A 22,322-nucleotide genomic window follows, 5' to 3' on the forward strand; every position below is an offset into this window, starting at 1 on the left:
AGTTCTCCCTTTCCAAACCAGCCAATGCAGCAATGCAAACTTCCCTTGCTCAGAGCATATTTTGTAGATGAAAGCAAAGCTTCTATAACTGTCAAACTCCACAGTACAGACACAAGTGCTTTGTGGTTAAGTCTGAATGTATTGATTTCCTCATTCTATGATGAATATGTATGCTAAATATTTCAGATTATCTGTTACACAAGCTTGAAAGTCATTCATAAAGTTTAACTTTTGTCCTTTTTTCCCCAATGCTGACTGCATTTTATGTCTTAACTAAAGAAATGCAAACACAAAACATTGTATTCCTACTCATCTTCGTCCCACTTACTTCATGAGGTTCAAAGGGACTGTGAATTACTTATTATTCTACTTATCCATAATTGCAGTAGAATGATTGCAAATTAGTTTCTACACTGAAACATCCCTACATACACTTTGGTTCCCTCTGGGTTTGACATGATTGTCTTTAGAAAGAAAGCAAATTCTTCTAAAATGAGGGATACAAGTTTCATCAGCTCAGCCTGATCAGCAATCAACCGAACACCTTTACAGCTCCCTTGAAAAACAGAAAATCTTATCTTTGTTATTGTAAAAAGACTGAAAAATAAACTGTACAGATCAACAACTGGTACTCAACACTTTTACAGTTATCTCCAAAATTAGATTAGGTAATGGCAAGGTTAACATCTAAATCAATACACCACTAAATACTCAGGAACTTTTCTCTCCAGGCACCACAAGAGATAGAAACTTCTAGCTGAACAGAGGGGTTATGAGAAAACGACAATTCATTGATTAAAAGCAGTTTGGTGCAGGCACCTCTGATCAGAGGAGGCCAAATCACAGATGTGTTTCTGACAGACACTTTTGCCTCTCTACTGCAGCACTAATGCTCTGCTCCAAGGTCAGGGAACACTGCCCCTTGAAGCCCTCAGCTGCAGCCCCACTCTCAAAGTCAGAGGAGAAAAGAGAATTTTAAAGCCATAAGACTGCCAGGATAATTTGAAGTTCTCAAGACTTCACAGAACTTCAGCTTCACAGAACTACCCTGCTCACTGCCAAGAAGCCTGGAAGAGCCTCTGCCAGCCAGCAGATCTCAGAGCTCCACAGCTGCTGGCAGAAAAGGCCCCACCTCCAAGTGGGGTGAACTTCCACACCATAGGCAAGGAGCTTAGAAAATCTGAGAATACAGAATAGAGCTGGATGCAAATGTATCTTGGAAAAGAAAAATGTCCTCAGAACTAGAAACCTGAAGTTGGAAGATGCTGCAGTACTCATCACAAAGTGAAAAGCACATATGTCATGCAAAAATAGCTAAGGTGCTAGTATGTCACATACTAAGGTTTGTTTGCACAGCTGTCATTCCAGAGTATCCTTCAACTGATTAGTATAATAATTTACATTACAACTCATGTAAACATAAAATATGGTTAAATCACAAAAGGAAAAAAAACGTCCATATTCCTAAATCAAAACCAGCAAAGTTTGTGCCATGCCCTGGTTTGCTACACACTGCTACCAGCAGGACTTGATAATCAGAGAGCAAACTGTAACTGATAGACCTATCCTGCTGTTCTTAAGCAGGCCTTTGTGAAAAGGCAGAATCACTGTAACTATTGATCCATCCTTTCTCACTCACCTGCAGAAAAGAAAATGATGAAATTTGATGATTGCAGGGGAAGGTATTTAACTGGGGAGAAAGGTGTTTTGGAATCAAGTGGCATAGCTGACCTTGTTCCTGCATTCTTTCACCTTAAAGAATTTCTTTCGTACATTCCAAGAAACCAAAGTTCAAATGGTTACTGAAGTAACAATTTCTAAACTTACATTTAATGTTTTCATAGATAAAGGAATGCCTATGAGTTTACATCAGCTTTAAGTGATATCACAGTCAAGTCCCAAGCAGCCTTCTAAAGATGTTCCACATTTTTAGAATCCTCTGTACAAGCCAGGTGCCCACAAACCAGAAAGATTATCAAGAATTTCATTAACATCAACTCAGTACCTTTCCATTACTTTTAAAAGGCAATAGTTAGACAAATTTTAACATTCGAGTCTATTACAGTTATGTAAATTAAGTCAATTTGTCCTTCCTTCAATTAAACATGTTAATTTCCCAGGGGACTCAGCACCATTTTCTTCAGTTGTCACATATGCCATCATCACACAGTACACTGTAGCCTTAAAAAGAATTAATCAAGTATCTGATCTTACAGACCCTGCCTATGTCAGTAAACCTCATGTAACCCAACTCCCTGAAATTCAAAGACATTCTCAAATGAGAAAGTTTCTCAGACCCCCACATACAAGAACACAACCTTGGTGTTCCATAGTCACAATAAATGCCAGGAAACTCTCTTGTGACCAGACAACAGAATTAGAAATCTCAACACAAAAGGCATTTAGCTCATAAACTATTATTAGACTTTAGCACAGCCTTCTTCCTTCTATCTTCAGTTTGTCTGAAAACAGTTAAATTTGCCTGAAAATTAGATTACAATAGAAGTACAAGTATATAGTCAATCACAAGTTATTAATAGACACATAGGTGCGTATGAAACCTAAAAATTTCATTTTGGTTAGCCATTACAGAACTTTGTTCACTAAATTGATTTTGATAAAGGTATTTAACAATTTGCTTAATTTCCTCAGCAGAAGAAACTGTACTTCACCTTAAAGGCAAAGATAAAAATATAATTTGCATGAATTTTTACAGATTTGCTGAATTGAATGCACAAATCATTAAGGCTGAATAAGAAACCTAAGAATTGTCATGTGGTTCTTGGTGACAGTTACTGTCCTTATGGACAAACACAACTAATATATATTTCAAAGGGAGATCACAGCAATGTACCAAGTCTGGAAAATTACAAAAAATTGTACATTTGTTTCCCTTAGCCACATGATTTGATTAATAGCTGATGCCCAGAAGAATTTAACTGTCTCACTGATGTTGGTTTTTTAAAGGACTGTCCTTGTCACAAGATTACCTTCAGACTCTTCCTGTTTGTGTAAAAGTGAACAAGTAGTCCATCCCACATTATTCAAATCTTTCCATATCTACTAATCTTTCTCGGGGTGCTATCTGTTTCTGCCTTCCCTATCTTGTAAATAAAGTTACCTCGATGTGATTTCAGGGAACCAAGTACTGTTTGCTCATAGAAGGGAACAACATTCTAGAACAGCTTCTGCTCTCTTGTGACATTATCTGCACACCTTTAAATTGCATGTTGAACACTCAGGCTCAGTGATTATATCACCAAAACTTATGGATATTCCTCCCAAAGACTCAGAGTTTATTTACTTATTCAGAATAGGCATGGTTGACTGAAGTGATCCTCCTCCTGTACACTTGTCGTCAACAAGCTTCAGTTTTATTAGATACAGCACAAAGGACCAGATAAGGGCTACCTAGGCTGAAAGGGAGGCTTGTTGGAAAGAAAAGGAACCATATCTTGTTACTTTCTTTACAGCTATTGTTCCTACAGCTACCCTAAAGTCTTCTCAAACTGACAATACAGTTGCTGTTGTGGTACCTCATGTATTAGTTGCAAAGTTCTCAAAATCATTAACATTCAGTGACCTTATCTCAGTAAAACAACCCTACTTTCACTGTCAATTTGAATTCTGTTCTTACCTTACTCAAGAGCACCTTGTTCACAAACACCTTTGCTACAGAAGTCTTTGAAATACTGGTCATTGATATATTGCCCTGTTTCCAGTGGGAAAAAAAACATTATGAAACTCAATTAATCTGTAAACTGCTAGACTGAATATTTACCAGATATAAAAACAGTCCAAACGGTTGATTTATTTCTTTAATAGGAAGGCTTTTTTCATTAGAATTTAAATATATCCTGATAGGATCACTGATGTGTAATTCAGAATCTGGTATTTCAATATTATGCTTCCTTATAAAGTGCTTCTCACTTAGAATTCTTGGAGTCTTTATACATATTCACAAATTAACCTTTTGAACACCCAGGATTAACTGAATTTATAGAGAAGAAATGTAAGTAAGAAAGTTGTATGAGTTTTTGCCTAGTGTGACTCAGCAAGGCAGTGAGGATTGCAAGCACCAAATCCTGATATTCCTATTCCTAGTCACTATGTATCAATTCCAGACCTTTCCATAGAATTTACAGCTACTTTTTCAGGGTTTACATCAGAATACAATAATAAAAATACAACATAATTGTAACAGCCTGTGAACAAACACTTTATTGTAAAACAAACCAAGGTCAACTTGACAAATAATATAGGGCAGTGGTATGTACTGCTGAACTCAAAACAGGCTCCATATGCAGCACACAAATCAGCTTTTGAGTGCCTGAGTGCTTCTTTGTAAGAGATTACACTCAGCCAATGGAAAATAAAGAGTTTTCTGATCAAACAAACATTACTTCCTCAATGCTTATTTTGATGGGCCTTTCTCTTGTTACAAAATTGTTGGAAAATTACAACTGCATCACAGTTTAAGATCTTTTTCCTAATAATACAATTGCAATTTATGTTTCATTAATTTATATTGACAAATGAAAATTTTCGTTTCAGAGAACATTTATTTTGGAGTTTACTTTATTCCAGTAACATTTAAATTGGAAAAACGATACAGAAACAAAAAGCTGAATAAAACTACTTTTTTTCCTTAAAAACCAACTCAAGGCAGTTAATAAACACTGCTCTTTAATGCCAAATGCACATAATAAACTGGCTTTACCTTCAGATTTTGACTTAAATGCCACTAAGAAATTTTAATGCAATTTGCCCTACTTTTGCCAAAAAAATGTTGTTTCAACAGATGTGGGTGCGTTGGAAATTTGGATCCTTTAATTTGGGGATCACCGTACCACCATCAGGCAGGTTGCTGAGCTCAGCCCAGCTATCAACAAAAAGTATTTAAAAAATAAATAAACATTATTAAAGCCTTCCCTCCAGTGCAGTTGTCAACAGGTAACCTTTCAGCATACATAAAAACGGGATTTAGCATTGCACAAAACCCTTTTTTAGATTAACCAACAAACAACAGGAATATCATTAACTGGCCTATTCAATTCAGAAAGGACATTGCAAAAAGAAAAATATTCACTATATGCACACAGAGGGAAGAGTAGAATAACTCATTTTTTAAAGGGAAAAAAATACAACAGGGGAATACAATTCAATTGAAAGACAGAAAATGAAAGCTAGCAAAAAAAAATTTTCCACACAATTAGGAGTGGAATTAACACAATTAAGAGTGGGATTAACTGGAACACAAACGTAAGACAAAATATCATAGGGGTTTGGTATTTAACAACAGAGTGAGCTGTGAGAACACCAGAGGCAGCTGCAAAACCAAAAACTAACCAACCTATGTTTGTGGTCAAGTAGACACTGTATTCTGCAGACCCATATCTGCCTATTAAAACAGAATTTTAATTTTAATTAGTCATCTAAAATTTCTGGACTCATGACCTCGTGGTCAAGTGAGATCCTGCAAAATGACACTTCTGAAATTACTGATCTTGAACACTTCTCAGAAGGGCAATATGTACAAGATTCTGAGAGCCCTCGAAAGGAGGGGAGCGATCCTACCTCCTGTAGCACTGAATCAAGGCATACAACTCCATTTCTATAGGGAACCTGTCACACTGAAGATGAGTTCCAGAGCTACACAATATATACATGACAATAACAAGTTAGATCATTTCAAAGGAAAATAAACCAATGATTATTTTAAGCAGATATGATTGCAAATTGATTTTCTTAGATGAAAGAGTGCAAACTGCAATAAAATACAACATATGAAAAGCTGAAGCATCTTAGCATAGTGTATCCTCTATTATCATTCAGTTACTTTACACCTGATCCAGCTTTTTGCAATCTTTAATCATAAAAAATTACTGTATTGAAAGCAAACACATGAAACTTTCATTTATATGATGGAATTTTTCAGAACCAAAGAGTTTGCACTATGTGTAATGACCTGACTAGCCCTTAGAAATAACTATTTTTAACAAATTTAAAGAGAGCATTATGAGATACTGGAAAAGACAATACAAAGATTCCAAAGGTCAGTGTGCAGATGATACCTAAATAATAACCTCTTACATAACTGAGACAGTTTGGGTTATTACATTATTCCAGTTTTCTTCTACAGCTCTTTACAATAAATTTGTTTATATCCCACGGAAAAAAATCACAGCACAATTCTTTATTGACTGATTAGGAAACTGCTGAGTAGTCTCTTATGTATTTTCACATTATATGCTTCAAGGCAAGATGCTAATTTGAAAAGCTTAAATCTCTGACTGGAAATAAATTCCTACTACGCTTAGGGAAACCACATGTTACAACAGCTAAAATAAATTGGGTGGAGAAATTATTTTTCACATTTATTCTGTGCTATTTGAAAACACACATTGCCACACTGCAAAACTTCACCTGCTCCACTGCAATCCTGGAGATCAGAGTTCATGAGGTTCCTGAACAACACTGCACTTGTAGACCATAAGGACTCACAGAAAACAAATTACACCCATACGTTCCATGTGACACACAATTGTAAACTGAAAAAAAAAACCCTCAACAATTATTTTAAAATGTGAATATAGTCATCTGTGACTAAAGGAGATGTAAACTAGAGTGCCCCAAAATTAATCTTTCAGATATCTAACATTAACATTGCCAGCTTAGGAGTCCTGCTTGAATGGCAGGAAATTTGTCAGCACCCAAGTACAGTCTAAACTTGATGTAAAACAGACATACATAACAGGGAAATCATTCAGATGCTGAGCAAAGGAGAGGCAGAAACAGGACAAGAGTAATAGGCAAATGCAAAATCTAATAGGAAAAAAAAATACAGGGGTGTGTATATGCAGAATGATTTAGACTGGAAGGAACCTGAGGGAGTTTTCTGCTCCAAGCCCTGCTCAGGTCAAGGTGCTTGCAGTTTTGGCCACTCAAGCCCAGAATTTCTAAGGATGAAGGTCCTACAACTGTTCCAAATGCCTATTCCAGTGTTTGGCCACCATCATTGCAAAGAATTTTTTCCTTAGATTTAACTGGGATTTCCCCTACTGTAATATCTGTGTCCACTCTCCTCCTTTCACTGATCACATCTGGAAAAAATCTTGCTCCTGTTCTCGATGACCAACCATTAGGTGACTGAGAAAGGCACTTGGATCCCCCTTTGTCGCCTCCAAGAAAGACAAACCAAGCTCTCACAGCCTCTTCTCACACACAGTATATTCATCAGTGCAAATATTTAAATTCTGCATCTTGAAAGTACTGCAAAGAGTGAGCAGAGCTAGTCAGCAGGAAACAACATGGTATCTCAAAACTCAGGCTAAAGGACATCCATGTAAAAGAAGAAAATTCGAGGGCATCTACTAACTCTACATGTTACTGTTATTAAAGATAAAAGAGCAAACAGAGTGGTCACGTCACAAAATATCTGAATCATAATAAGCAGATAATCTAAGTATATGCCCTTCATTAATGAGTACAAAATGGGAAAAACAGCATTTTAAATAAGACAATTCATTATGAATTTAGGATTAGAGACCTTTCAGAAGGGATGTCAGTGCTTAATAGAAAACAGGATCATGTGACGAATTAATCAGGATACTGAAACAAGGTGATTTAGCAGTTAGATTAAAGGATGTCCTTTTACACAGCGCTGTCCAGTGCAACCTGAAATAACCTGGCCAATGAAATTCATACAGCTCATGCTCAAGTATTAACCAGTGAGCCAAGAAACAACAATCCTTCTTCCTGCAGCAGTTTTCTAAGTGTGGATTTCTGCATTCAGCATTAAACAATTACTAAAAATCTATTGAGAAAAAAAATTCAAAGAAAAAAGAAGGAAAAACCCAACACAAGATAAAAATACAAAAGCAGGGGTCAAAAAGGGGTGAAAAAAGAATCACTGAAATCACTGTACTAAAGTCTACAAACATTCAAATACTCTGATCAAAGACAAGAATAAATTCATCTGGCATTCAAAGGTACAAAACAAAAGGGAGGGATTGAAGAAGAACAATCAGGCAGAAATTCAGGAGAAGAATTAAAAAATAACTTTATAAAAATAATTATAAGAACAAAATTTAAAATATAATATATTGTCCAGTTTTTATAGTATCAGCTCCTTCCTTGACTTTTTTAAACCCAGGCTACACCCTTCTATAATTACATTTTAAATAAAATGTCCACAATTATATCTAAAATATATTTTCTGTTCTAGGTGTGGAAATACCATGGGTGGAGTAAACACAACAAATCATTCCCAAGACCAACAAGATCTCTTTGCTACTAAAAGAATAACTTGAACACTAACTCAAAAATGCACCAGTGACTACCACATCACACTCAGAAGTGGAACATTCAGTCATCACTGATCAGACTGGATAGAAGAGAACTGCTGCAAAGTCAGAGCGCTGCTTCAGCATGCTTGAAACTACTTGTTTCCTAGTTCTGATTACTGACAAGCTATAAAATAACTAAATAGATATCAAAAAACAGCAAAGTAAAAGAATGGGATAAAATTATCAACCAAAAGAAAGAGGAAAAAAATTACATTAAAATAAACAAACAAGACAAGCAACTAAAACAAAGCATGCATGACAGTATTTTAAAATACATTAATAATTTAATATTTCTTCATGTGATAGCCTTTTAATGAAATTAGCACTAGCATGGGATCAAATAAACACCATGCAATTCAATGGAATTCAATGTAATTAGCTAAGTTCCAATTCTGTATTTTTAAGCAAGTTACCTAGTTGATCATGAAGATTTTTCATTTCTTAGCTACTTACTTTGTACCTTATGTCTCTAAAATTATTTCATGAGGCACTAACACAAATTAGTTTTTACATACAATTTTCCTGATCAAGAAAAACTATTTTATTGGATTCTACACACCATTAAAAATAACAGAGTAGTCATTTTCTTAGTCATTAGAAATAAATATTGCTTTTAAAAGTAAAACACAAATCAAAATTTAGGGATTATAAAGTTAATAGAAGTTTACTATCTGCTCATTTCAGTTAATTTCATCAAATTCTCTCAGTGTAAACCTGAGAAATGGCCAATTTCAAATTCCCACAGAAAAAAGGCAGTTGAATTCACTATAATTTCTGTACAATTTCCTTGGGAATACATGTGATTTCTTTGCTCAGACCAAAGTTTAAGATACTTCCACATAGTAATTCTATGTCTCCTTCACAGACTAAAAGTATTGTAAAGAGAAGTGGGAAAAACAATTCAGAACCATGAAAAGATATGGAGGTTAATTAGAGCGAAGTCCCACAATGGGGGAGCAGAAAATCCATAACAAGAAAAAAGCCTGAGGTTTGAAAAGCAAAGTATATTCAAACCATGAATAATGTGAGATACATACACATGCATAATTCATGAGATGGATGCACTAGAAGGACCTGCAATTTCTGTTGTTAAATAAATAATGAGTTACTAAAGCAATTATAACATGAAATCATGGAATTGGCTTGCCCCAGTAAAATACATCACTTGGTGATAGAAAGCTCTGGACTTTTAGAAGTATCTCATGTGTACGTGATGTCAGTTTTACTCTTTTCCCAGGCCAGCACCAGCATCCACAGATGCATCAAAACCAGTTACAGTAAAATCTTCAGGGGTAAAATTGATGTGCAATCTCCAAGTTTGACTCTCAGCAATCTTTCTGCATTATCAACTTCACCGTGCCCAGCTGACTCACAGGCACATTGAGAACATTTTGTCTTCATTCTAAAATCTCGACACATCTGAGCAGAAACACTGAAATGTTGCCTTCACTACAAGAAGTGACACGAAAGCAATTCTATCTTTTTAGGGAAAAGGGAGTTCCCAAAGAAGTCCAGCCCCACCATAAATTCCAAAAAACCAAACTTACTTTCCAAGATCTGAGTATTTAAAGACAGTAATTCCTGTTCTTTCTTCCCCTCCAGGCATTTTTCTCTCTGAGTCCAACTGTTCAATAACAACTGCAACATTAAGACAATGAACCCATATCTAGATATATCCCAGTGATACTCTGATTTTGCCAATAGTTTTTTCATAACCTGTAGTGGTACGTGAAAAAATCCTTGCAGTTATTTTTAAATCATTACAGTTATTTACTGTCATTGAATTAGAAAACATGACCTTTCTTTGTAGAAGTTTAAGTCATTAGGCATCTGTTAAGCTCTGGGGTATCTGAATGACAGAGCAACACAAGACATAATGCATTTGTACAACATTTTTTTATTCCCTATTTTGATAAAATGAGCAAAACCTCAAAGATGGGTGTACTTGGTTTATATAACACCTTAAAAACCCTGCCTGGCCTCCAGTTAAAGCTACATTTCAAAACCATATTAACTTTTCAGAACTACCTGGTATACACACTTTAAATTCTCATGTGATAGCTAGAAGTGGCACTCATTTCTTTATTAATATTCCTTGCAGGGGTCATTACTCACTATTTTATGAAAAGAAACAAAATGTATAACACCATAAGCCTCCTGTTATTAGATAATAGAATGCATAACTGCTATGAAAACTTTGCCTATGTCTTTTATTAGAAAAACAATTAAACCCAGATCCCCAGGCACAACACTTCACAGGAGGTGTGATGGCAGCAAGTGTTATATTCTACCAGATCTTCAAAAGGGTCATTAATCTTTCAGTCATCGATCTCAGACACTTAAGTCTAACAGCAACGTGCAGAAGCAAACACACAGCGCTCTCTTTCTCTCTTTGTAGAGATAGAAACAGTCAACTCTTAAGACAAGATCTAAAATAGCCAAAGAGAAATCTATTTAATCCACTTTCATCTCTCCGATTCTACAGAATCTCATTAGTGTAAATATTTCCACTTTCACTGTTACATTGAACCAGCTGAAGCATTTCTAGGCAACCAGAGAACTCTGTGCATAGCGTTCCTACTTTACAATGACTCTTACACTCGACTACACATTAAGTCTTCAGTAGACGTATTATCCCTTTCATCTATTCAGCAGTATAGTTCAGATACTACACGACAAAGGAACAAGAAAATAAAGACTAAAAAGCTGACTGAAATTACTTGAAGTCATTTGCCTCTATGTCAAATCCATTTACAAGAGAGAGCACTGACAAAGCAATGGTCGTCAATCCACAGAGCCTTTTGTACACTGTCACAGAAAGTACCCCGGCACATACACATGCAGGAAACAAACCTCTGCGTACCTGCACCTGCTTTTCCTTATCTGGAGATAGACAAAACTGAGTGTTTGTGAATTTCTTAGCATGATAATAAGATCCTTACTGCTAGAGACAAAAATAAATAAATAAATAAATAAATAAATAAATAAATAAATAAATAAATAAAATTACTATTTCACATTACAATAATTAAATTCAAATATGCTATTACATTGGGTCCCAATATGACCAAGCACATTAGAAAGATATTGCTTGCTGCTTCTTTGTATTTTAGGTCATTATCCCTACCCTGAGCATTCCAGTGTTTCAGAATTCGAAATCAATTCAAAAGGCACCCAAAACGTGGGAGAGAACACTCCTAGCCTATGAAAATGACCACTGGAGACACGATTTAAGGATTAGCATTCAATGCAATAGAGCATTCTCTTCCAATGACCATCTTTTTCACCTTCCAGTAAATGATTGTTAAATAACCTGCGAGGTCTGGGCGGCGGGGCGGGCTGAAGTACTGACATTAACCCAGGAGGCACCGGCTGAGCTCAGCTCCATCCTGCCTCACCCCGACCGAGCCCGGAGCTCGAAGCCGCTCCGGCTGACGCCCGGGGTGGCGGCTTCCAGCTCTGGAGCCAGCCCGCAGGGCCGGCAGCACCTCGGGAATCCCGGGGAGCGCCGGGGCCACCGCAGCCCCGGGTGCCCGCGGGGGCCGGGAACGGAGCCGGCGGGGGGAGCGGCCGCCCGGGGCGGGGGGGACGCGGCACCGCCCGCCGGGGACCGGGACCGGCCGGCGCGGCAGGACCGGCGCAGGGCAGCGGGAAGGGCGAGATGCGGAGAGGGGCAGAGCGGGCAGAGCCGCCCGCGGACGGGGCAAAGGGGGAAACATTCGCTCTGTCCCCGCAGAGCGCGGGGACACCCAAGGGCAGCGACAGGCACAAGGACGCGCGGCGGGCGGGCGGGCGGCGCTGAGGCGCGTCCCTTACCTGGCAGGAGTCGCCGGTGACCCCCGGGGGGCAGGTGCAGCTGTAGCCGGCCGGGGGCTGGGGCAGGATCAGCTGGAGGCGGCGGGCCGGCGGTAGCGGCGAGCAGGTGCCGTTGTTGCGGCAGGGCTGGCTGAGGCAGGGGTCCCGGCCGGGGGGCGCGGCGCTGGCCGGAGCGGGAAGGCAGGCTCGGCGCTGGGCCAGGGCGAGCAGCAGCAACAGCAGGAGAGGGGCGGCTCGGGGCATGGCGGCGGGGAGTGCGGGTGCGGGCGCCGCTCCGCTGCTGGCGCCGGCAGGGAGGGAAGGAAGGAGGGATGGAGGGATGGAGGCAGCGGCCGCCCTGCTGCTCCCGGCCCGCGTTCCCCGGGCAACGGGCGGGCGGGGCCGGGCGGGGCGGAGCCGCTGCCGCGCCGCCGCGGGACCGCCAGGGGGCGCCGCCCGCCCGCAGCGCGCGGGCCCGGCGGGACGGGCTGAGGGACGGGGGCGAGCGGCCGGGCTGAGGCCGGGCCAGCGGGGCCGGGGGCCGGGGCTGCACCGATCCGCCGGGCACCAACCCCATCTCCCCGGGTGGGCTGTGCCGACCTGCCGGGGCACGGGGACCAATGGGCAGGCCCGCTGGCATAAAACGGGAGCACCGCGTTACTGAACATCCGGCGGGCGTTCCGGGGCTGCCGGGCCTCCCGCGCGTGACACCGGTGCGAGTGACGGTGTAGAGGAGCCCGGCGGGACCGAGCGCTGCCCTGGCTCAGGCAGACAGCCGGGAAGGGACACTCCTTCGTAAGATCAACTCACCGTTTGCTCCTTATTTACTGTTTCACAAGTGTAATTCGCTGATGTTTACTTTAAAGTTCTATTGAGACCAAAGCAGGGTCAGATGAAGAGCATAAACATTAATCCTATCATTTCTGATACTGCAAAGAACCTGTGTGTTTTCTCAAATGAGGTTATCCGCGGCTGATTTTTAAAAATCGATTTATATTTTGCCAGTCTTCTGGGGATTTTTTTACTACCTCTTACTAGAACCGAGGTACAAGATCTGTAAAACACCTATCAGAGAGCAGAAATATAACCTCTTCTCTTTGCCCTTCTTTCATTGCCTTCTGCCAAAGTGAAGTATTTGAATTTCTTGTAACTAACGACTTCTCGCATCCCTATCTCAGGGTACAGGATTCCTGGCTACAATATTTGTAAACTTTCACACTTCACTTTTGGCTGAAAACTCTATCACAAGCAGAAATAACTGGTGATGCTAATTGAACTGAAAATTCGTCAGGGTCTCAAGCAGCTTGACCACAATATTCTGTCCCCGCATGCTGTCTCTGCTCCCCCATATCCCCTCGGCCCCGTTCCTCGGGATCTGTCTGTGCTCCTCCATCCCCCGGCCCCGTTCCTCGGGATCTGTCTGTGCTCCTCCATCCCCCGGCCCCGTTCCTCGGGATCTGTCTGTGCTCCTCCATCCCCCGGCCCCGTTCCTCGGGATCTGTCTGTGCTCCTCCATCCCCCGGCCCCGTTCCTCGGGATCTGTCTGTGCTCCTCCATCCCCCGGCCCCGTTCCTCGGGATCTGTCTGTGCTCCTCCATCCCCCGGCCCCGTTCCCCCCTCAGCGCGTTCGGTGCCGCTCCGGCTCCCTCTGCTGCCTCTGCGCCGGCTGCGGCCCGGGCGCTGCAGTGACCGCTTCGCTCGAACCGACTCCATTTACATTTGACAGGATTTGTTCTTGATAAGTCCACAGAGGCTGCTACTTGTCTCCCTGTTATCTTCCAAGTGCTCTGAAATAACTTGTATATATCCCAGGTTGCTCTGGGATTTGCTGTTAAAGCAGCAGGGCTGTAATTCTCTCTGTCCTCCTTTTCAATAAGGTTTGTCCTTTTGCAGACTCATCGGACTTCACCCTTCCACACAGGCTGTCGAAGATACTTGTTAATAACAAGCTTTGGCCAGCTCTCTAAAAATTTTATAGAACAAAATCAGACAATCTGAAAAAATGTTCTCCTCGCGAACGTGACACATCTTTCTTCCTGCTCAAGCTCTGCTCCTGGCTCATGCTAATTGTGTTGAGCCGCTGACTGATCTTCCTAACAAAGAGGATGGCTGAACAGTCAGTTATGTAGTGACCCTATTTTCCAGTTGTTCATGTACCCTCAAAAGGTTCAATAATTCTGGTCTATATCTGAGTTTTTCTAGGAGTAAGACATTTTAGATAAGCATTGGAAAATATGGTTTCAGGACTGACAGCTACACTAGACAATGAATCCTGTTGGTGTAGTCTGGTATTTGCAGAAAAGAACTTTAAAAATAGGCTGGTCAACCAATGCAGCTGACCAAGCAGGACATAACACAGTACTCTGAGCCAGATTGTACATACCTTCATCACAGTTTTCTTAGCTTTTTACAGAACTTATAAGCAATGTTTGCATTATTTTCATATGGAAATATTTAACCTTACAACAGGAAATATTATGCTTACCTAATTAGCTAGTGATTTTTTGAAATGCTATTTCTTTTTATGCATATTAATGTTCTAATGTGCATAGTTTAAGTATTTTTATACTCATGTTTCCATAAACAAATTACTAATCTTAGTATTCAATAAAGATTCAAGTTGTCTCCCTCATTTACACTTGCTAGGATTTGAATTGTATTACCAGTCTAATAGCTTATTAGTGTGGCTTAGATAAGCTACATTACAGCTTAACTATTTATTTTGATGGAAAAGTACTCATCCTCTAGTGGCTTGAAGGAGATTTTGCAGAGATTTTATCTGTTCTGATTAAACATTTAGTAACAAAAAAAGCCCTCTCTTATTTGCTAAAAAGAAGCCAGATGCTTTAAATGTCTCCTATGACAATGATCTTTTTTCTAAATATTGATGAATTCCTTTATAACTCCTAACTATTGATTGCATTTTTCTTTACTAGCATAGGAGTTAATTTGGATAAGAAAGTTACTGTGTTGAGCCTTTTCTGAACAGTGTTTGGACTGTGATTCTTTTGTTGCTTGTTTTGGGTCAAGCTGAAATTGATGAACTGACAATTTCCTCATGCCTCCCTCCGCTTGTCCCTGCTTTACAGCATCTCAGGAGTTTCAGCTACAAATTACATAAGAACTGGATCTTAATGTCACTTGGGAAATTTCAGAAGGGCCCCACTCATGTAACTGAAGTCAAATTTCCAAAAAATGCCCATTGTCCTCACAGTCCCATTCTGAATAGCAGGAAAAATTAAAGCTACATGTCCCTGAAAATTGTTGCTGGAATCACAGAAATTATTACTGAACAAACCAGATTTTCTCAGCCTTTCCTTGTAACAGAAGTTGGTGGCCTCCTCTGGACTTTCTCCATCAGGTCCATGTCCTTCCTGTGCTGGGACCTCAGAGCTGGATGCAGTGTTCCAGGTGGGTCTCACTAGAGCAGAGGGGCAGAATCCCCTCCCTGCCCCGCTGCCCACGGGGCTCTGGATGTAGCCCAGGACACTTCTGGCTCTCTCTCATGGCTGTGAACGCTCATGGTGGGGTCATGTCCAGCGTATCACACACCAACACACCCTGATTCCTTCTCAGCAGGCCTGCTCTCAATCCCTTCTTCCCTCAGCCTGCACTGATACCAGGATTTGCTCTGACTGAGGTGCAGCACCTGGCACTTACACTTATTAAGTGGTGTATGCACCTATTTCAATAATCGTGGATCCACAAAATATCTTGACTCCTTTAAAGGCTGGATGTTCAGGGTGCCAGTTAATTGAGTGTTGATCATGACTCACCACCTCCTCACCCCTCTCCTGAGGTGAGGAAGTGATTTACCCCAATTTTACAGCTCAAGATTCAGATCCTAAACAATTCAAAGACTTAATTGACAAGCTGGATTCTTGCCTAACAGCTACAGAGGGGCTGTGGTAAGTACAAAACTCATCCTAAAGCTCTGAACTACTGGTTTGCACAATGCTGGGCCTTGCTCGAGAAAAACAACCAAGTTCTAATTTCTATAAAAATTAAGAATAAATATTATTTGTTTATGGGAAAACAGTGAAGCCAGTATGACTTCATTGTCATTAAAAAGAGGGCTACTGTGCACCACGTGGTCTTAACATCAACCCAAATTTAGGGAAAAATAGACATGACAGATTCAAGGTACCAGTGGTGTTTGCAGAGGCAGAGGATGTGTGCTGGCATTCCACACAGTCCACAGAGTTAATGACAGCCTGTTAGAAACTCTATCCACTGTTTCTTAAAACCTTTTCAAAATAACATGGTAATGTTGTAAGACAGTTCTGGGCCAGTTTTCATGAGGCCTCCCACATAAAGAACATCTCATTTATTTTATATTCAGACTAGAAATATGCATAAATTACTGCATCCAGTCTTTATTTGAAGACCAGAGTGATGAAGACCTGAGGTATATTTTTCTCAGGAATCATAATTTTAATCTGAATTATTCTAGTTTTCATTCACCAGATCTAATTTTACTTTTTTTTCCTCACAGATTAGGGAGCAACATGCTAATAAAATAATTAACATAATATTTTTACTTTGTAGGTGATTCTACATTAAGATTAGGCCATTTTTAACATGCTTTTAAATGAGCTGAACATTTCGTGGTCACTATTTATTAAGACTAACGTGCTATAGCTCTCATGGACATATCATGGCAGTAAAGTTGAATCTTCACCATTTCTTCTTGTCTAACCACTGCACATACATTTTCTTCTTAGTGCAGTTATTTCCCACTAACAATTACTGGTTTCTGAGGAAACAGGTTGGATGTTTAGCTTATATGGGCCTGTAAAGATTTCATAGGGAATAAGCCAAAGATTACACAAGCTCTTCCTTATCTTCAGAAAGAAATTCCAGGTGTGCAAAGTCACATGCACATAAGTTACAATAAAGAAACAAATAAACAGATAAACATCTGATGTGAAATGTATTACTAATTCAGTATAAAAGTTCTCAATTGCTTTTGGTAATCGTAGGAGGATAGGAACTGTCTGGGAGGTGTTCACTGGATCAGCACTGGTGTTATGCAAATGTGGCTGAACAACTTGAGCCCTGGCTGTCTCTTAGGACTCAGGAACACAAAATAGAAAGATTCTTAATCTGTGCCTTAGTATTAAAATAGTTCAGTCTTTGACATCATCAGACAAAGTGGTGGAGGATTTATCAAACCTCAAATCAAAAAATCTTATAGAGTGACTTTGATATGCAAACCTTTTGTTTTCTTTCAGACTGGCAGATACTACATAACACACTACTAGGTAGAATATCTTCCTTTAATTCTTCTGGTTAATAAATTTTATATGAATATTTTATGTTTCTGAAATTACTACAAAATTATAGAAATCCACAATACTAAAACCAATAAATAGCTCACTTTCATCTCTGTGGCTACACCCTGGACATTTTTGTATTGATACAGCAGTGACATCTATTAATCATCCCACTGTCTCGTAAAAAACAGAGCAACAGCACATTGTTCATTTTTTCTCAATATCTTCTTGCTTAGTTTGTAAGTGGCTATAAAGTTGATGCTCTTCCACAGTTTAGCAAGTCAATAATCAAATGCAGAATCATGCATCTACATTCCACATTCAGCTCTACTACTTTTTGCTTTTTTTGATTTGAAGTGTTTGTGTGTCTGTTAACCTCAAAGAACATGCTCACAAGATTCTTCACAGCAGAGGTACACAGATTGAAGTCCCTATTTTTGCTCAAGTAATGAGAAATCTAAGTCACAAAAACTTGGTGTGCTATGTCAAAGATACATATCAGGTTCTGTCAACATCTAGCACACACACTTCTGGTGTATGCAAGAGTTACAGGTGACCTCCATCAGGCAATTCTGCATTAGGTGGTAGCTCTAGAAATGAGCCTTTGGCTTTTGGGAGGGTGGCTGGTTGGTTTTGCTGAAGACAGTGTCAGGATCATTTTAAAACTGCTCCTTTCCTCAGCAGTCACCAATTTTGAAAACAAAAATACACATATAAAAACCAAATGAACTGAGTTACTGATATTTGCAAGTTTACAGAAGGTTTTCAAATAAAGACACATAAATTATGAATGAAAACTGAACTGCTAACTTTGCACACAAAGCAAGGGATAGTTCAAATGGTGTCTGGCTTTCCACTGTCACACAAATTTTTTTCTACTCTCCATAGTCAAAAAAGCAAGACATTAAGTACTTTTTATTTAAAAACAAAAGAAAAACCCAAAAATAAACAGAAACCCAAAACTCAAAACCACCCATATTGCAGAAATAGTCTGTGTCATCCATTTGACAGCTTCAGCTCCATGCAGAGGTGCTGTAGCTCAGTCTCTGTAAAACAGCAAGAAAAGCAGCAGCACAGCACATCCCCATGCTGTGTGCAGCCTGTCAGTAAACCGAGACTACCTAATCCCTGAGCCTCTGCAGGGGGAGCACAGGCACTTAAACAAAGCTCCAACAAATTAAAAACGAGACAAGCTCTGTGGAGGAGTGCTTAACTTGAACTTTTCAGTAAATTTCAAAAATGCCCCTGGCCAAGTAAGAAGATTACATTGAACTGAGATTAATTTTACTATAAAAATTGAATGAGAGGTGCAGATTCACCCTTTGGAAAGCTGATTTGCTGATATGGTGGAATACAAAGCAAATATAGTCTAGGTTTCTTAACACCTTCTAAAACTCTATGATGATAGCATGCAGTATAAAAGACATTATTATGTAGTATCATATATTATTCTGATCTTCACATTAATTCAGGTGTGAAAGAGATGCATTTTCATTATTAAGAATCAAATTGGTAGACCTCCTAAAAGAAATAACAGAAAAAGCCAGTATCATCTTCGATAAATGCTTATATTGACAACTAACTAACTGCAATTGCCTAATTCCATTTGAGAATTATTTAAAAGCTAAAATTATTGTGCCTAAATTTAATATTTTCATTTATTTTCTCACATAAGATTAAAAAGTAAATCTCTAGCAGCTGGTAACGTTTTGCTTCCATTTCCAGACTGGCTAACAGTTCTGAGACACTCTTCTCGTAACCACACTCTACTTGATGCTGTGCATAGAAAGGACAAGACCTCTCCACTTTTTCTTACCATTAAAGCACAAGAGGAGGCAAAGTCAGGCACTACAGGAAAATAATCTGTCATGAAGGAGACAATACCAACCATCACAACAAGCCACAAACATACACAAGCAATTGTCATTTATCATAATAATTTTTGTGGAAAATATTATGACAAAGAAGCTTTTTAAAGATTTTTTAATTGCCTGAGGCAACCTGAGAATACATTCAAGTATGAGGTGAAGAACAGGAGAGGGAACAACAGATCCTTCTTAGAGCACTGGAAGACAAGAACTTTAATGTGGTAGTGGAAAGGGATCTAGGAAATATACATGGAGGAAAGAGCCGATTAATACAGGCAAAGCTGCAGTCTATCTGTCCCCTGAATGGGAATAAACATCACTGTGTTTACTAGCAAAAAAAATTGAAAACTTAAAAAAAAAAAGCCAGTTACATAATGGATCCAATACAATGACTGAATGATGTATGTGGATAGGAGAGAGGACCTGCACAAAGCATCAGCACATTCAGATCCAGTGTAGATGTAAGAATCTATTTTTGAAGCCAGGGTGACAGGGAGGATGGGTGCATTTAAAAACAAAAAAAGTAAATCTCTTGGAAGAATGATTAAAAGCCTTATTTTGGACTTAACAGATATGAAACATCTGGACATCAATGCATTACATCAGGACTGCAAATTGGTCAGGAATAGTCTGCTTCAGCACAGAAGGATAAAACCTTTAAATTATTAGTATGAAGGAAGCAGTTGAATGTGTTTTAATGCAAGATTACTGAAAAATAAAGTAGGAAAGAAGAAAAAGAGGGAAGCAAGAGTGGGGACAGTAATTGCAAGGTATAACGTATGTAGCAAAAATAACAAGGATATGAGAAGATGAAAGTGACATATAGCTGTATAACATACAGCTGGTATTGTACAGCCTCTGGCCCTGATCTCAGTGCTTCCACAATTCAGCAGCTGTAAAGCTTCCACTGCCTACCTAATGCAATTTGTACAGCACTTCTGCTCTTACTTTTGGAAGAGGTGTGTTAGAGATCAGTGCTGCTGGGCCAGAGCAGAGGCTGCTGAGTTGCAGGGTCACCTTTGGTAGGGCACAAAGCACCTGTGCTCCTCCTGTGATGTGCTGCCTGTACAGCTTTAACTCCTGTCTCTGCTTTTTCACTGTTGTTATGCAGACAAATGTTTTTCTATGAAACTTAATTAACAGAGATTGCTTGGTGTATCCATAAATGCCTGTCACCAAATAACTGACACACAAAATTAAATCCTACTTGATTTTAACTAATTGGTAGTTTCTTGACAAATCTGTTTATCCTGTCATGGACATGCAGTATCTATACCTACCTATTCAAAACCAGGCCTCCTGTTGAATTCTGCCAACAGCTTTCAACAGTATCAAATGTTACTGACAGCTGCAATGTACAAGGGTCTCAACATTGGGCACAGGATCCTAAACAGCTTCTTACTCTGCTCCTTTGCCCATACATTTCCTAGGATCAAGGCTTAATTAATCTGTAACTTGCACAGTAAGCTTTTTGGTAGAAAATGTATTTTGCAGGTCTGTATCACTAAACCTTTGCACTAACACAATAAAGCAGGAGGTGAGTGATGTAACATGCCCATAAACATTTTGAGCATCTCCATGGACATCCACAGCACTGCTGGTCACTCACCTATCACCTAGAACTCATTTTTCAAACTCCACATATGGGACAGAAGTAGAACTTTTTTCTATCGTGTCCATTTCACATTCCTATCTTTCCATTTTCAGGATGCTATTTTTTGCTAAGATTTGTGAAAAGTGCTCTTTCTAGAAAATCCTCTATATATGGCATTTCTCCATAATTGCTGTCAAATCATGTTAACTACTTACTCCAGAAGAAACTGGAAATGACCAGGTGCTTGCTGGGGCAGAGATGAACATGAAGTCATAACAGTTTCTCAAAGCTAAGTGCCAATTCATTCAATATTAAAAACAGAAGAGGAAGCCAGAAAAACTTTTGAGAACTGAAACCATTTTGAAAAGTAGAAGTAATTATGGCCTGTAATTTTCAGCCAGTTGAAAAGGACTGCTCTGAAGTGGAGATTACCCATAATCTGCAACTGAAACTAAGAGCCTTGTATTTTCCAGTTATTTTATCAGCAAATTTAAAAAACCCTTCACTCTGCATATAAATTTCTCCCATTCCATTTATTTAAATTGATGGGACAGATGTAGCACAAAGAGTGCAAGGGTAAAATGCATATAAATTAGTTTGATGCTGTCATAGAGTTCTGGCTTTAAATTCTTTAGAGAGTTAATTTTAGAATTGTGTTGTTTTACTAAAACAAACATATATCCAGTTGTGTCTTAACCCACAGGGACTGCACAATCTCTCCTGTGGGGGTGGGAAGTGAAGGAAATAATCCCTTCCCTGGATTCACCAGCTGTGCTCCCATCACTGCAGTGTGTGACACTGCTGCCTTCCCTGGCTGCCAGGGCACAACACTGACCAGGGCTCAGCCTTTCCAGCAGAGCTGCTCTCCAGTTTGTCCCCTTTCCTCCTACTTCTAGTCAGCAGAAGTAGGCAGTACTGCTGGCCATAAATTGGAAATTACCACGCTTAGAACCCAATGTTACTAAAGATAGAATAATTTTGCTGCTTGATTAAGTTTTAAAATTACTTTTTTTCCCTTTTCAAATAACATTCATAGTTTTAGTACCCCAGAACAAGAGCTGGTCCTTTGCATATAGAGAAATACCAAAACTGTGGGAAACCTTTCTGAATGGTTAGTAACATCAGTACTTCCAGTAAATTAAGCATGCCCAACTACAAAGTGAAGGCATAAATTATTTTTTTTTTCCTGAGAAGCATAGCAGAGACTATGGGAAACATTGTGGGGAAAGAAAGTAATCAGCTAGCAACTTTTCAGCCTTTAGTCAATATCTTGACAGTTTTGATACATTGAAGCAATATCTGTAAAAAGGGTTGGAAGATGAGGCTTGTAAATAAAATGCCTCCTCTTGGATTGGCTAACTATTTCTGGATCAGAGCTTGTATTGCCCTGCCTGCCAAAGAGGCTTCTGCATGCAAGAAGTCCCAAGAACTGTCGAGCTAT

The 22,322-nt window shown here is 39.6% G+C and overlaps 1 protein-coding gene across 1 annotated transcript in view; it reads right to left on the reverse strand.

The window, feature by feature from the left end:
- The window catches only part of DNER (delta/notch like EGF repeat containing), a 113,045-nt gene extending 100,541 nt beyond the window's left edge, over nt 1-12,504 (reverse strand). Inside the window, exon 1 of the mRNA XM_058843990.1 lies at nt 12,165-12,504. Within this exon, the coding sequence (XP_058699973.1) occupies nt 12,165-12,407 (243 nt within the window). The 5' untranslated portion in view covers nt 12,408-12,504. The remainder of the gene's footprint in view (nt 1-12,164) is intronic.
- Between the last annotated feature and the right edge of the window lie 9,818 nt (nt 12,505-22,322).

The sequence above is a fragment of the Poecile atricapillus genome, chromosome 8 (genome assembly GCF_030490865.1).
Source record: "Poecile atricapillus isolate bPoeAtr1 chromosome 8, bPoeAtr1.hap1, whole genome shotgun sequence".
Lineage (NCBI taxonomy): Eukaryota > Metazoa > Chordata > Aves > Passeriformes > Paridae > Poecile > Poecile atricapillus.